Source organism: Carlito syrichta, unplaced genomic scaffold, assembly GCF_000164805.1.
Source record: "Carlito syrichta isolate Samal-C Ts95f unplaced genomic scaffold, Tarsius_syrichta-2.0.1 Scaffold314849, whole genome shotgun sequence".
Lineage (NCBI taxonomy): Eukaryota > Metazoa > Chordata > Mammalia > Primates > Tarsiidae > Carlito > Carlito syrichta.
This window is the reverse complement of record NW_007258945.1, coordinates 415,419-431,283: the sequence shown is the minus strand read 5'-3', so window position 1 is coordinate 431,283 and position 15,865 is coordinate 415,419. Positions and strand designations below refer to the sequence as shown.

Here is a 15,865-nt window from a genome sequence, read left to right as displayed (position 1 = left end):
CTCGGTGGCTCAGCCTGTAATCCCAGCGCTTTGGGAGGCTGAGGTGAGTGGATAGCCTGAGCCCTCGGGTTCGAGATCTGCCTGGGCAACTTGGCGAGACTTCGTCTCTACAATAAATCAAAAATTAGCCGGGCATGGTAGCACATGTCCGTAGTTCCAGCTACTCGGAAGGCTGAGGCAGAAGGATCGCCGGAGCCCAGCAGGTCAAGGCTGCCGTGGCCGGGAGCGGCCACTGCACTCCAGTCTGGGTGACAGAGTGAGACTCCAACTCAAAAATAAAATAAAATAAAATAAAATAAAATTTCTTATGAATGCCGCTCCTAAGAGTCACACAGGTGGCTTGCATTTTATTTCTGTTGAACAGCACTGGGTTAGGTCACCAATTGCCATTCCAGGCATTTCACACTGATTTTGCTGCTTCTATTCTTCACTTAGTCAATCAGGTTGGAAAATTGGGAGATATAATCAATGGTCCCTCTCCCTTAATCCCCACAAGTTGTTGATTCTTTTTTTTTTTTTTATTTTGAGTCGAGGTCCCACTCTGTTTCCCAGGCTGGAGTGCAATGGCACGATCACTGCTCACCGCAGCCTGGACCTCCTGGGCTCAGATGATCCTTCTGCCTCAGCATCCCAAGTAACTGGGACTGTAGGCATTCACTATTATGCCCAGCTAATTATTTGATATTTTTGTAGATGAGATCTCACTATGTTGTCCAGGCTGGTCTCAAACTCTTAGGCTTAAGCAATTCTCCAGTCTCAACTTTCCATAAATGCTGGAATTACGAATGTGAACCTTCATGCCTGACCTTCAATTCTATTCTTGTGTGTGTGTGTGTGTGTGTGTGTGTGTGTGTGTGTGTGTGTGTGTGTGTTGGAGTCTCACTCCGTCGCCCAGGCTGGAGTGCAGTGGCATGCTCACGGCCACTGCAGCCTTGACCCGTTGGGCTCAGGTGATCCTTCTGCCTCAGTCTTCCAAGTAGCTGGAACTACAGGTGCATGCTACCACGCCTGGCTAACTTTTTTTTTTAATTGTAGAGACGAGGTCTCAACAAGGTGCCTGGGCTGGTCTCGGACCCTCGGGTGCTGGGATTACAGACTGAGCCACCGAGAACGTCAAGCTGCTCTGGCAAAAAAGATGACTCGAGCTAACTCAGTTTGGGGGTGGACAGGTGGAGTAAGGGAGTGTTGTCCAGGCTGGTCTCAAACTCTTGGGCTTAAGCAATCCTCCAGTCTCAGCTTTCCACAAAAGCCGGAATTACTAATGTGAACCTTCATGCCTGACCTTCAACATTATTCTTGTGTGTGTGTGTGTGTGTGTGTGTGTGTGTGTGTGTGTGTGTGTGTGTTGTATTACAGACTGACTCACCCTCTTACTCCACCTATCCACCCCCAAACTAAGTTAGCTCGAGTCATCTTTTTTTTGCCAGAGCGGCTTCTTTTGCCTATTGCAACCCACCTCCATCACCCCAGCCCACCACAAATGGCAGGAGGGTTGAGATTCAGAGCCAGGCTCGAGTCCTAGCTCTGCAATTTATCATCAGAAGTTGAAGAAGTTGCTAAACCTCTCTGAATCTCATTTTTCTTCTCTCTAAAAAAAGGAGTCTACCACTCAGAATTTTTATGAGGATTAAATGAGGTAATTCACATGTGGTGCCTGCCACAGTAAAACCTACGATAAATGTTATTGTCAAACATTTCCTGGAGAAATGTTCCTAGCCACCCCTTCACACACACACACACACACACACACACACACACACACACACACACACACACGCGCGCGCGCGCGCGCGCGCACACACACCCCCTGCTATCCTCTGGCCTCTCCCTTGGGCCTCTACAGCGCTCTGTAACACCCGTCAATCATACCACTTCTCTCTTTCTTGTAGCCATCTGATGATTCAGTCCTGTCTCTAGATCAGTGCCTCTCAAAGTGTGGTTAACAGGTGCATCAGACCCAGAATCCTCTGGGAATTTGTTAAAAACACACGTCCCTGGGCCCCACCCCAGACATACTGAATCAGAAACTGGGGCAGGGACCCAGCAATCTGTGTTCCAACAGGTCCTCAAGGGGAGTCTGACGCTTGTACATTTGAGAACCGCTAGCCTGGGTCTGTATGGACGGGACCACATCCAAGTCATCTAGCGCTGCCACCCAGCCCAGTGACTGTTTGTCAAACAGAAAAATGTTTTGGATGAACCCTGATGATGGTATGAGGCCACAGAAGGTTATCAGGCAGAGGAGTGTCGTAGTCTGATTGTCTTTTCAGAAAGTCGTCAGTTCCACAGGTTGTGTGGGGTATAGACTAGAGGAAGAAATTACCAGTGGCAAGTGAATTTGCTTATAAGAAAATCATTATTTAAAAATCTACATGTATAATTCAGGTAGAAAAAAGTAATTGTTTTTAAAACCTATGACTTGCTTTTCAAAATAGTTCTTTAAAAATCATTGCAGGCAGGGCTCAGTGAGTGGTTCAGCCTGTCATTCCAGCACTTTGGGAGGCTGAGGTGAGTGGATTGCCTGCGCCTGAGGGTTTGAGACCAGCCTGGGCAACTCATCTCTACGATAAATCAAAAAATTAGCCAGACGTGGTAGCACACCTGTAGTTCTGGCTACTTGGAAGGGTGAGGTGGAAGGATCGCTGGAGCCCAGCAGGTCGATGCTGGGGTGGCTGTGAGCGTGCCACTGCACTCCAGCCTGGGCAACAGAGAGAGACTCCAACGCAAAAAATAAAAACAAAAATAAAAATCTTTGTAAAATGCACCATTGTGATATTATAATTATATGTAGTGTTTTATAAATTTGTCAGAAAAAGTAAGTATAGCTATATGTCAAATTTGTCAATAAATATATTCGCCCATAAATTATGATTTAATTTTTTAAAAATAGTTCCAAATGTCTGATTATGATTTAATTTTTTAAAAATAGTTCCAAATGTCTTATCCAGATTTAGTATTTGGGTTTTCTAAGTATGTAACACAATCCTATTGTTTGGGATAGAAAAGTAAAATTCAATAGCAAGAGAACATATTAAAAACCTAAAATATTTAAATTTCAATGCTAACAGAAATAAGAGGAGTTTCATGTTTGCTTAAAATATATATTAGTATAGACTATATATTATTCTTATTTTGGATTGAAATAAAATAAAGCAATCATTGAGAAATATTTCAACCAGAGTCTATTAACACTCAAATTAAAAGAAAAACTGGCTGGGCATGGTGGCTTAAACCTGTAATCCCAGCACTTTGGGAGGCCAAGGTGAGAGGATTGTCTGAGTTCAGGGGTTCGAGACACGCCTGGGCAACTTGACGAGACCTTGTCTCTACAATAAATCAAAAACTTAGCCAGGCATGGTAGTGAATGCCTGTAGTTCTGGCTACAAAAGGCTGAGGCAGAAGGACCACCTGAGCCCAGTAGGTCGAGGCTGCGGTGGCCGTGAGGGTGCCACTGCAGTCCAGTCTGGGCGACAGAGTAAAACTCCGACTCAAAAAATAAAAATAAATAAAACTAATTTATTGTAGTTCATACTGTAAAGAGGAAAGCAAACATAGACACATGATACTTATTAATAAAATTATAAGGCTAACTAGCCTGGGCAATATAGCTAGATCCTGCCTCTACACAAATTAGGTTTAAAAAAATTAGGCTGCAGTTAGCCATGATGGTGCCACAGCACTCCAATCTGGGCATTAGAGTGAGAACTTGATTCAAAAAAAAAATTAGCCAGATATACTGGTGCACTTTTAGTCCCAGCTACTTAGGGGGCTGAGGCAGAAGGATTGCTTGAGGCCAGGAGGTCAAGGTTACAGTGAGTTATGGCCACTCCACTGCACTCCAGCCAGGGCGACAGAACTGTCTCTAAAAAAGAAAAAAAAAATGCTTTTTAAATAAAGGGCTGAAGAAGCCCTGATTTGCTCCCTGTTACAAAAGCATCTCCTATCAACAGGTCCTCACCTCCGCAGTTGGAAAGGGACTGGACCAGTTAATGTTTTGAGCACAATATTTGTTCCTTCAACTCAGGCAAAGCTTCCACATTTTCTCTTGACCTCCAAATAATCTTCTCCGCAAAATGAGGGCTTTTAGCTATTTCCATATTGTTCCTCCATCTCAAAGACACAGTTTCACACCCATTCCTTCCTTGCTAATAGAACTCCAAGGTTTTCACTGAGGCGGTGCGTCCCTGTCCCCAGGGGCACAGTCACAATGATCTGGAACCTGTCGTGGTAAACCCTTTCAGTCTTGTCTGTGATTGTTCACATAGCCTTGTGGTGGTCTATGAGACATAAGGGGAAGCTTGCTGGAGGACTCTAGGGAGGATTTTTATTCTTTAATAAAAGACAACTGCTGGGCTCGGTGGCTCAGCCTGTAATCCCACGCTTTTGGGAGGCTGAGGTGAGTGGATTGCCTGAACCCGCGGGTTCGAGACCCTCCTGGGCAGGCGAGACCTCATCTCTACAATAAAAATCAAAAAATCAGCCGGGCGTGGTGGCGCGCGCCTGTAATTCCGGCTACTCGGAAGACTGAGGCGGAAGGATAGCCGGAGCCCAGCGGGTCGAGGCTGCGGTGGCCAGGAGCGGCCACTGCACTCTCCAGTCTGGGCGAGAGAGTGAGACTCCAACTCAAAAAAAAATAAAAATAAAAATAAATAAAAGACAACTATGGAGAAAGTCCATTTTGCAACCATCCTTTACTGCTTCTTTAAAAAATATTGCGTTGGCCATCATGAAGCCAGAGGCTATGGGAGGGCTTAGAGAAAGAAGGAGGAATGTGGATAGGAGGTGACCTAGAGTAGAGGAAAGAGAGACAGAGCATCATGCAGGAGGAGTGATGAGGCGACAAGAAATGTGAGATACTGAGGGCAAAGGTGGGTGAGAATGAGGGGTAGAGAGGGAAGAGACTTACTGGGTGGGGGGAGTGGTCTTCAGGAAAGAGTAGGGAGGGTCAGGATTCAGGATGGTTTGGGGTAGGGGATGAGGAAGATTCTGAAGGTCCCAGAACCCCAGAGTCCTGGTTTTCCGTGGCCCTCCTAGGTCTGACAGCCCATCCATTTTTAAATAGTTGAAAGATGTCAGTTCTTGGTAAATCTGTAAATTCGGTCCATTCAGCCAATTGACTGTGGGACGCCCTGTGCTAACCACCTTCTCTTGCCTTTAGCAGAGGACTTCTTCCACACCTAGGCCAATAAAAAGATTGGGTCGATTTGGTGAATTAGTCATTCAGAGAAAATGAATAATTCTAAAGTGTTAGAGTGTTGGTGAAGCAAAAAAAGACTTTTAAAGATTCAAATATGAAAAGAATAAACCGAGCATTTCCCATGTGAAATGCTGAAATTTTTGTGATACTCATAAGAATATATTTTAAAAGATGAATTGTAAAGTTCAGCATTTTTTGGCTTTTTAAGTGTATCTTCACATGAATTGCCTATTTAGACACTTTGTCCATTTTTCTATTGGTGTGTTTGTCTTTTTTTAATCTGTGTAAGTTTATGTATTATAGATATCAATCCTTTGCCTGTGATATATAGTGTAAATATTCTCTCCCAACCTATTCCTTGGCATTTAAGCCTTTAATCCATTTGAAATTTATTGTGGTGTCTGGTACAAGACTGGACTCTAATGGGATTTTTCTGTTTAGAAGTTAGACAATTTTCTCAGCACCAGTTGCTGAATAATCCATCTGATGGCCATTAATCTGCAGTGCTTCCTTGGTAACTCTCAGATGTCGAAGGACTCCATTTCAGGACCATCTATTGTGTTTTGGCCAGTGGCTCTGTAGACGCTTGTGTATTTTTAATCTTTTTTTGTTCATACTTTTTGAAATTTACCTGCTTTCGTGTTTTTATTGTTGCCACAGCTGAGATTTAGACTTACTGTGTCAAGTTAAAATACAAATACTAGCGTTTCAGAAGTTTGTTCTGCTGGATGGAGGGTAAGTGATATGGATTTATAGAGTGCATTAAACCTTGGTGCACATGTGCAATATGACAGCCTCTTCAGTCAACAACGCTTTCGTTGTGCTCTTTGAAGCCCTTCCTACCCCATGGGTCTCCAAGCTAGCCAAGGCTATCTGGCAGTCATTCCTCATCTTTTGGGCATTAAACTAGTTCCCAACAACCATGTGAAAAAGCCCGGGCGCTTGGATCTCACACCTGGTTTCTCTACAGGTTGTTCTGCAGAATCTCCTCGTGTGTGTCATCTTGTTCTACACTGTGTACTACGTGTCTCTGAGCATCAGCTGCATGATGTTCAAGTAAGTAGCACATCATCCTCAAACAGAATTAAGAAACTGACACTGCACATGAGAGGAGTTTACTATAATAGTTGACGTGTCTTTAGGGATGAGAGGATGCAGATTTCTCAATGGCATATTCTTTTGCTTTGTTTTTGAAGTCAAAATAAGCTCATCTTCTATTTTTGAAAATGATGAAAGTGACAATCATAAAGTGAAGTGCATAGAACCAGGCAGGATCATCCTCTCACCTCTTTGGAGGACAGTCATGTTGGGAAGTGAAACTATGACTCCCTGGGCTGGTATTAAATCAGAGGAAGTTTGAACAAGAAGAGAGCTTAGAGAGCACCATTTAAATAATTTCGGTTCCATACTGGAAATAGCTTTTGGGAATTACCTGGCCCAGTTTCTTACTAACGCCCTGAATTTTCTTGACCAAGTCAGGGAGCTTCTCTTATCTCAGCGTCTTCACTTGTCAAATAGAGTAGGGGTAATAATCCAAAAAAAGTTATCATGAGGACAACATGAGATTATACACGTATTTTTTAGTGGTATCATTTCTGCGTGAGTGAGAGGCATTATTTTTCAGGTAACTTTTGTCTTGCTATGGTTGAATTTTTTTCTCTAAAGATTTGGGTTGTCAATATGTCAACTTCCTGGAAATAGAGTGTTTAAACTATTTATTTTATAGCGCAAGAAAGGAATTCTATTTTAATATACAAATTAACAATCAAAAATAATTACATCAATTTTAAAAAATATATTAAATTTTTTTAGAGACAGAATCTCACTCTGTTGCCCAGGCTGGAGTACAGCGGTATAATCATAGCTCACTGCAGCCTCAAACTCCTGGGCTCAAGGGATCCTCCTGCCTCAGCTTCATGAGTAGCTGGAACTACAGGCATGTGCCACTATGCCTAGCTAATTTTAAAAAAAGATGGGGGTTTTTTTTTTGGAGAGACAGGATATTGCTATATTGTCCAGGCTTGTCAAGCAATCTTCCTGCCTTAGCCTCCCAAATTATTGGCGTTACAGGCATGAGCCACTATACCTGGCCTATTAGAACAATTTTTGCAATGGATGGATTATTCAGCATGCTTGCAGGCAAACCCGCTGAGGGAGCATTTGATGATCAGCTGAAGTCTCAGCCTCTGCCTGGAACTGAAGATGCTGAGGCCATGCCTGGGGCAAGGAAGAGGCAAGACTCTACGGGACACTTCTCCATGGGATTTCAAGGGTTTGTAGTTACTGTGAGTCAGGTGAGGAATTTGAAGTAATTAGACCTTAAAGCTCCAGGAGGAAACTAACTGGTTGGTCAATTGCACACAACCACAAACTTGGGCACAGTAGAATGTCCAGGTGGATACTTTATAGACTCAGATTTCAGAATAGGAAAGGATCTCAGAAAATGAAATTTCTTCAATTTATAAACAATAATTTGAAGCCCAGAGAGATTAAGTGACTTGCCCAAGTTCACAGTTACACCACCAGGATTAGAACTTGGATCTCATTGTTTCCAAGTCTCTACTCTCTCCACAGTATTAAATTTTCCTCCCACATTTGTTAATAGGAGCTACCAAGATTATAGCTGAGACCTCAGATACAAGTCCCCTTGGTGTACAAGGTGGGATTTAATCAGACCTTTGTCTTCTTTAAGACAATGCAGACAAAATGTTATTTGGCTGCCATCCAAGTCAGACAGTTTTGTTGTTTTGTTTTGTTTGTTTTTAATTTTTGTGAGTTGGAGTCACCCAGACTTGAGTGTAGTGGTATATCACAGCTCACCACAGCCTCATTGTCCTGGACTCAGGTGATCTTCAGCCTCCCGAGCAGCTGGGACTACATACCTGGCTATTTATTGTTTTGTAGGAACAATGTCTCACTATGTTGCCCAGGTTAGTCTCAGACTCCTGGGTTCAAGCGATTCTCCTGTTTCAGTTTCCCAAAGTGTGAGCTACCACGCCTGGCCGAATTTTAAAAAATATCTTAACACCATTTTGGGAAGCTATTTCACATCTGAAGAAGTAGTGGCTTGTTTCTGAAGTGAGTTTATATTTCTTTTCTTTTCTTTTCTTTTTTTGCTACCTAAATATCCCCATGAATGCACATGCAAACTTTACTTTTATATCTACTCTTGTAAACTGACCTAAACAATTTTATGTACAACTATTAGGCCCCCTCAGGGAAAAATCAATAGCCAATAGGAGATACCTGCTCTTGTTCCATCTTTTTAAGTAATCGAAAAGAAAATTATTCTGCCAATATAGACATTTATTAGCAAGTATACACAAAATAGTTCTATAAGTTCTACCAGTTCTTGGCTTTATTTTTTTAAGACTATACCAAGGATGGAAGATTCACTCAAGTCAAATGTAACAAATGCGATATTATAAAAAGAAGAACTTAATGGACATTCTAGTTAGTGTTGGGTGACCCCAATTTCCCCAGTCTATACAGAGGTCTCTGGAGAAATCATATCTAGGGTGAACTTTTTTTTTTTTTAAAGGAATCTATTGATTTGTTTTACTTCTTTTTTTTAATTTTAATTTATTTTTATTTTAAAGATGTGGGGTATAATTCAGGGTTAAATTTATATTTCATCCTCAGACATCCCCTTGTCCCTTGTTACCATTTTTTTCTCTCTAACCTAATAATTGATCTGAAATGCTACTGTAATCGTTACCACAACTGGTAATCAAGCAAGAAGAGTGAGACGTTTGAATCAGAAAAATATTTTACGGAGTTTATTGTCATCATTGCTGACTCCTTCCCATTTCAGCCAGTTTTTACATGTGCCACAAAACAGGTCCATCTAACGATTTATCCTTGTATGTGAATAGTGATGTGCAAAGCTTTGATGTGCAGTTACGAACTGCCTCATCCAGAGTAAAGTATCTTTGCTTCTTACATCTGTAGGGTGTCTGAATTGGATGTCCTGGCACCATTTGATTTCAGAACAAATCCCTCCTGGCTCAATGCAAATTATAAAGGTAATTGTTTTTCATTTTTAATTCTTGTCAATTAGTGAACTAAGTGTTCTTAAAAATAAGATTTTCATTAAAAAATTTTAAAATGTCAGGTCGGCCCCTCAGTTATCTCTGTGATATATCTGACTTCAAAAACTAATTTGGAAAAGTATCCTCAAAAATTTTTTAAGTGACTATTCCTAGGAGAAAAAGTAAGATAAAATAAGTGGGGAAAGGGAATTTTTAATTCATGGTATTATGGTGAATTTTTGTACATTGATATTTTTTAAGGGAAAAAAAAAGAATGACTTAATGTACTGATGTATAAAAATGTTTCTGAATATAAAGTAAAAATATAGACCACAAAAGAATTTGTATAGTATAATTTCATTTCTGTAGAAGAGAGTCAAATACATGGCGTCAGTTGTGAGAAATCTGGAGAATTATGCAACAAACTGTTGTCTCCCATCTGGGATGACAGAGAAATTTCATTTTCTACTTTGTACATTTCTGCTTTATTTTTCCTCTCTAAATTGTATAGAATTTGTTGTGGAGGGAAAACAATATGGAAGCGTATACTAAGACGAAATTTATCTCTTAAAGTTAGCATTTTTGTGGAATAATAATTCATTAATAACTAGTATGTTCATAAGCCTAATGTATGTTAATAATCATTCCTATTTGTATTGAATATATGTCAAACCTACTTGTTTTGGGGGTGATCATGGTGAGTTTGCCCCATCTTTAGCAAAGTAAAATTTTAGTGTTACTTTCCGTTATAAAATGAAACAGGGTAATAAATGAAATCTTAGAAAATATAAGCAGAAAGTAGGGAAAAAATAGAAAATAAATCACCAGTTTACTTTCCATGTACAGTAATTATTCTTAACATTCTGTTAAGTTTTTTCTACTTTTTAAAAAATGTGCTGTCAATTCTCTAAACATTACAACTCATTAGAAAACCACTGGACAATCTTTTTGGGGACAAATATATGTAAATATTCAAAAACTGCTTGAGGGTAAAGAAACAAGAGTTCAAAGATAATTTGTATAGAAAACTTGGTCAACCAGAATGACTGAATCCAAATAAACAGGTTTAGAACAGCTTCCTCAAATGAGTATCTTTGTTTGGGTCCCTCACTGAGCCAATTTTGAGTAGAAAAACATGTGAGAATAAAAGACTTTTATCTTAATGAGGTCTAACATTTGGTCTTACCTTTCTCTGCAGGCACTTTCCTAGTTTTTCCCAAGATGATTCACAAATGATAATATGATAGTCAAAGGAAAGAGTCAAGTATAGGCTGTGTGTGTGTGTGTTTTGAGTAGGGAGAGAGTTTTAAAACTCAACTGTTAATATTTAATTCTTGCCTTTGGGTCAGTCAATAAAGATAGGACAATATCACAGGCTTACTCGAGAAGGCTGTGTTTTTACATAGCAAAGATTAATGAAGATCTTTTACATAAGCAGAGCTTAGTGAAGATCCCAGGAAGTCTGGCACAGTTTATGATGATCCTTCCCTCTCATGAAACACAAACATATGTACAAAGATATCAATAAACCCTTAGCCTATTAGATCTTTAATTTTAGGCTTCAGGAGATAAGTGCCATAACTCTTCAAAGTGGTTTCTTTGAGAATCTAGACTTATTTAATCTTGGAGATAAAATGTAAGCGTCATCTCAGAGCCTTCGGCATGTGTTCAGGGTCAGGTTTCATGTCTGTTTCAATGATTTTGTCACCCAGGATATCTGTTTTAGCAAGGACGTTGGAAAGCGTGAGTCCAGTTAAAACATTTTGATTACTCATCTCTTTCCTTCGCATTGCAGAGAACAGTTTGAAGATGTCTTTCATTTCAAATTAAAATCTTTTCAACAATTTTTTGAAATAAATGAGATAGTACTCCATTTCCCAGCTCATGGATAAGAAAACAGACAGATCTAGCAGTAAAAATCCCACTCAAGGTTCTAAAACTCCTAAGTGATAAAGGCAAGGCTAAAATGCTAGCATCTAGACTTCAGATTTTGTACTACTTGCTTTAAATCATGTTTTCTTTCATATTATAACAAAGCATAAGTATTCTCTGTCAACATACACAAACCAGCTTGTGTAAGACAAAAGTCACTATCTCCAAGCAGCTGTAAGCTAACCTATAGAATCTCTTAATGCCAACAAAAGTGGTATTTCTCTTCCTCTGTATTAATGCGGTGGTTCTGTAAACCAGTGGTGAAGAAAGGCGTGAAGGTATGAAGAGGTGATGTCAACGGGACAGCTTCTTTCTCGATTTTAGGCGGCAGGACATGTTAAACTCATCGGCCCTGGGCCAAGGAGTTCATGTGCAACAGATAAAGAGTTAGTAAGAACTCTCCATTCAGTTTTTGAATCTCCTGAGTCAAATAGAATTGAAGAGAAGGAAGTGTGAGGCTTTTAAAAAGATTGTACCTGGGACTTGGTTACTCGGTGCCTTGCTTACCTCCTAGGCGGCCACTGGCTTACTGGTTAATAACTACTTCTGGTCCGGGCGCTCATACCTGTAATCCCAGCACTTTGGGAGTCCTGGGTAAAAGGATTGCCTGAGCCCAGGATTTCAAGACATGCCTGGACAACAAGGCAAGACCCTGTCTCTACAATCATTTTTTTTTAATTAGCCAGATGTGGTGGCATGAACCGGTAGTCCCAGCTCCTTGGCAGGCTGAGGCAGAAGGATCGCCTGAGCCCAGAAGGTTGAGGCTGCGGTAGGTGTGGTCATGCCACTGCATTCCAGACTGGATGACAGAGTGAGACTCTGACTCAAAATAATAATAATAATAATGATAAAAATAATAATAACTTCTGCACAATAGGATATAAGATGATTATTGTATTTTTTGCTTTGGAAATATAGTTTGTGGGAAACCCCTTCGGGCCCCTTCCCACTGTGGGAGCTTTTCTGTCCTCTCAATAAATCCTGTTTTCTCACTTTTTGGATGTCTGTGTCCCTCATTCTTCCTGGACATGAGACAAGAACCTCAACCTTGAAGAGCTGCAGAAGAGTAAACAAAAATGACAGAAGTATATTTACAGTAAAAAAAAAGAAAATATAGTTTGCCTAGATTTATTGATTCCTGAATTGTATGAACATACCAATTACTTGCCATGTTTTAATAGGAAAGAGACCAGATATAGTGGCTCACGCCCATAATCCCAGCACTTTGGGAGGTTGAGGATGGAAGATTGCTTAAGGCCAGGGGTTTGAGACCAGCCTGGGCAACATAGCAAGACCCCATCTCTACAAAAAATTAAAATATTTTAAAATATTTTAAAATTAAAAATAAAGGGAAAGAAACGCAATTTTATGGAGAGTGGAGTCATTTACAAAGAAACTTTGGTATATCATGTAAATTTGTCATTTTAAAGTTTGATGGATCTCCTCTTTGAAGTCACTATAATCTTAAAAATACGCATCAAAGACAAGAGGCAAGAGGTTTGCCCATCACAAGTACAAGGCTCTTAGAGATTTGTGGTCCTCACTTTTAAGTATTTATCTCTTTATATGTGTTCAAGAAAACCACTCTGTGATAGCCAGTGGATTTAGAAGAGTGTCCTCATCCATACCTTTCATTTATGAGGCTTTCTTTCATCCGTGGTTATCAGTTATGCTTTTCAGATGACTATCAGAACAACCCATTTCATTACAAAGACACAAAAGAACTCATTTCCAAGTTAGGCAGTGCTCAGTACCAAAGAAATGTTATAGTTCAATAAGCTCTTAACATGTCGTTTCTTTTTTTCATTTCTTAAAACTCAGAACTGAATTTTTTCATTAGTTTTTAATATATCTTAAAATGAGATTTGCAATCCAATTATAGATTTGCATGAATTGGTTGAATTGGTTCATCTTTTTTTACTTTCTAAGATGTTAAGTATAAAGAATGTGAAACAGAAATTATATGTCATTTTTCTATAAACCTTTTAAAATCCATGAAAAAGTTTTCATTTAAATTTTAGGATTGTTAAGAGATGGAATATTTTTGAAATTCTTACCAAAATTTCTTCCCAGAGTAAGTTCTTAATGGTTTTGTTATGAGTTATATTTCGGAATCATTCATCGCTCTCATCCCAAATAATTATATTCTTCTTTTTATTTGTAGTTCTTTTAGTCTCAACAGAGGTCACCTACTTTGTTTGTGGATTGCTTTTTGTTCTGGTTGTGGAAGAATGGGTTTGGGATTATGCCATTTCAGTAACTATTCTCCATGTTGCCATCACTTCAACTGGTAAGCAAAATAAAATAGCCGGAAACAAAATAAAATGTATTATATTGTCCCTAAGTCACTTCCTGAGTAGAACCCTGTATGCATATTCTCCTAGGATGGCTAAATGCTAAGAACTGATGGTGTAAGTTCTTCACCCTCCCCGCCCCGCCGCCATGTTCTTCCACTCCTATGGGAGAGGTTTTGAAGCTCTGTCATCCAATTCAGAAGAAATGTAGGTGCTGAAATGTAGGTGCTTCTTAATCTCCTTTCACGTTCGACTTGTCATCAACTTCTACAGGATTTGCCTCGATAAGACATATCTTTTCTCCAAAACCCTTCCCTGAGGCACAAACCAACCAAAGACTGGGAACTGGAACCCAAGGAAATCTGTGTAATAATAGTTATTTTAACAGGAATACCGGTTCTTAGACTAAGGATCTTGTATTTCTTCCTGATCTTTGGAGAAGAAAATGACTCCAATTCCAGTCCTACCTTTTACTAGGTGTGTAGCCTTGGACAAGTCACATGTCTCACATGAGTTTTGACCTGTACAAAATGGGGGAGACCTGGTGAAGCTTTAATGAGATAACGAGAAATTGTCTGACACTGGCTAGCATAGAATAATTGCTCAGTAAATTATCATTTCGTCTATTCATTCATTTATCTATCCAAAATTTACTCTTCCGCTGTTACTTTCTCTCCCTTGCTATCCTCTGTTATTTTTGTTAAAAGTGCACTGGTCAAAGTGTGGGTGATAATCAGTCACAAGTTATAAATCAAAGTTTATTCATCTTTATTACCAACTTAAATCGCACACATATCTGCAGTGCCCTGATCTATTGATAGTGTAGCCCGCCTCCAACTTAAGAACATACAATTTCAAACAAATTGCAACTTCCCAGCTTCACTGCTCTTAGAGAATGCCAGAATATTGATCACCTAGCATCAGTTCCCTCAGACACAGATTTTCCCTCAATAACTCAGTGAATCACTAGCCCCTCTCCAATTCTCTATTTTCCTTTAGGCCTAAGTGTGAGTACAAAATGGCCACAGGATATTAGTAAAAGGGCTTGTAGTATGAAGTGGTTCAACCCTTAGGGTTGGATGAGTTACAGATTCTGGACCCAGACATCTACGAGCCAGTTGTCTAACACACGGCACATAGGAGATGCTTACAAAATAGTTGCTGGATAGAATTAAGTTCAGTGTTAAGTGGTTCAGAATTCCAGAGGTAGCCAGGCATTGAGGATTCAGGATGGTCTTAGGACTGTCACGTCACACCAACTTGGTGAGTCTACCTGAAAATGCAATCATTCATTATTTCTATTCTAGGAGAGGAGTTCCAAGTAATTGACTTAAACAAATGACCATGACTTAAGTACAACTTTAGGGCTACCTGACTGCATGAATAAATTTTCTCTTTGTTATGTGGATATGATGAGACTAAAGCGAAGCATTTCTTTATGAGTTTAAAAAAAAAAGTATGTTTTGAAAATAAACACCTTTTTTCTTCTGTTGCAGTTATGCTGGAATTCCCCTTGACATCGCATTGGTGGGCTGCTTTAGGTATAACAGGATTGTTACAGTTTAGATTCTCTAATGCACAAAAATAATGTTAATAGAATAGCTTTTAGAAATAGATTTTATCTCAGACAGATTTTATAGTATTATTATCTTAAGAAGATATTTATATATATGATAATATATATATTATCTTAAGAAAATAATAATGAGGATGATGTCTAAGATAATAAAAACTCTGTTTTGCTGAAGATGGACTCCGCTGGTTGTCTCTTCTGGCCCAAATAGACTCTCGAGTCAGCCCAGAAATAATCGACATGAGAGAAGCTGCCATCCTGACATGTACTTGGAAAAAAGAAAATAAACCAGTAAATGGATATATAAGAAATATACCATACTCTACTTCTCCTTTGGATACAATTTGAATTTATGAAGGAATGATATAGAATTTACTTTATATGTTGAACAATAATAAGGGGCTGAAGTGAGCAAAAGCCAATCAAGACTCCACATCCTGGCAAATTTTCATGAAACCCTAGACTTCCTTACCTTGCCTCCAAGTCTGATCTCCCTTTCTCTCCCCACCATTTTTTTCTCAAGGAAGGAAGGAAGGATTGAGTCTCCATGAGTAGAGAAACTAGAGCAGATACACCTTTCTTTAAAAAATGTTTTAGGACACTGAACACTTAAAACTTCAAACGCTTACAATTTTGCACTTTTAATGGAATCTATATACAAACTAAACACAAAAGCCTCAGGTAGGCCACAGTACCAGTGAGTCAACTGGTAGACCCAGGAATAGTATGAGGAGCAAGTACACACAAGACCTGATGCCAAACTACAGAGTTCCTCTTTTTCCCTTCCAACATATACAGCCACCCCAGAGACAGTCCTATATCGAATCCTGAAGCTACT

General features: G+C 39.5%; 1 protein-coding gene across 3 annotated transcripts in view; it reads left to right on the top strand.

Moving 5' to 3' along the window:
- The window catches only part of TMEM244 (transmembrane protein 244), a 30,515-nt gene extending 15,424 nt beyond the window's left edge, over window positions 1-15,091 (top strand). Inside the window, exons 2-5 of one of the 3 annotated variants that reach the window (XM_008072100.1) lie at window positions 6,168-6,253; window positions 9,149-9,222; window positions 13,325-13,450; window positions 14,951-15,091. In XM_008072100.1, coding sequence (XP_008070291.1) covers window positions 6,168-6,253; window positions 9,149-9,222; window positions 13,325-13,450; window positions 14,951-15,042 — 378 coding nt within the window. In that variant the 3' untranslated portion in view covers window positions 15,043-15,091. Of the gene's footprint in view, window positions 1-6,167; window positions 6,254-9,148; window positions 9,223-13,324; window positions 13,451-13,520; window positions 13,601-14,950 lie in introns of those variants that run through there. The other 2 variants (XM_008072102.1, XM_008072101.1) reach the window with 2 other exon arrangements.
- Window positions 15,092-15,865: the final 774 nt, after the last annotated feature.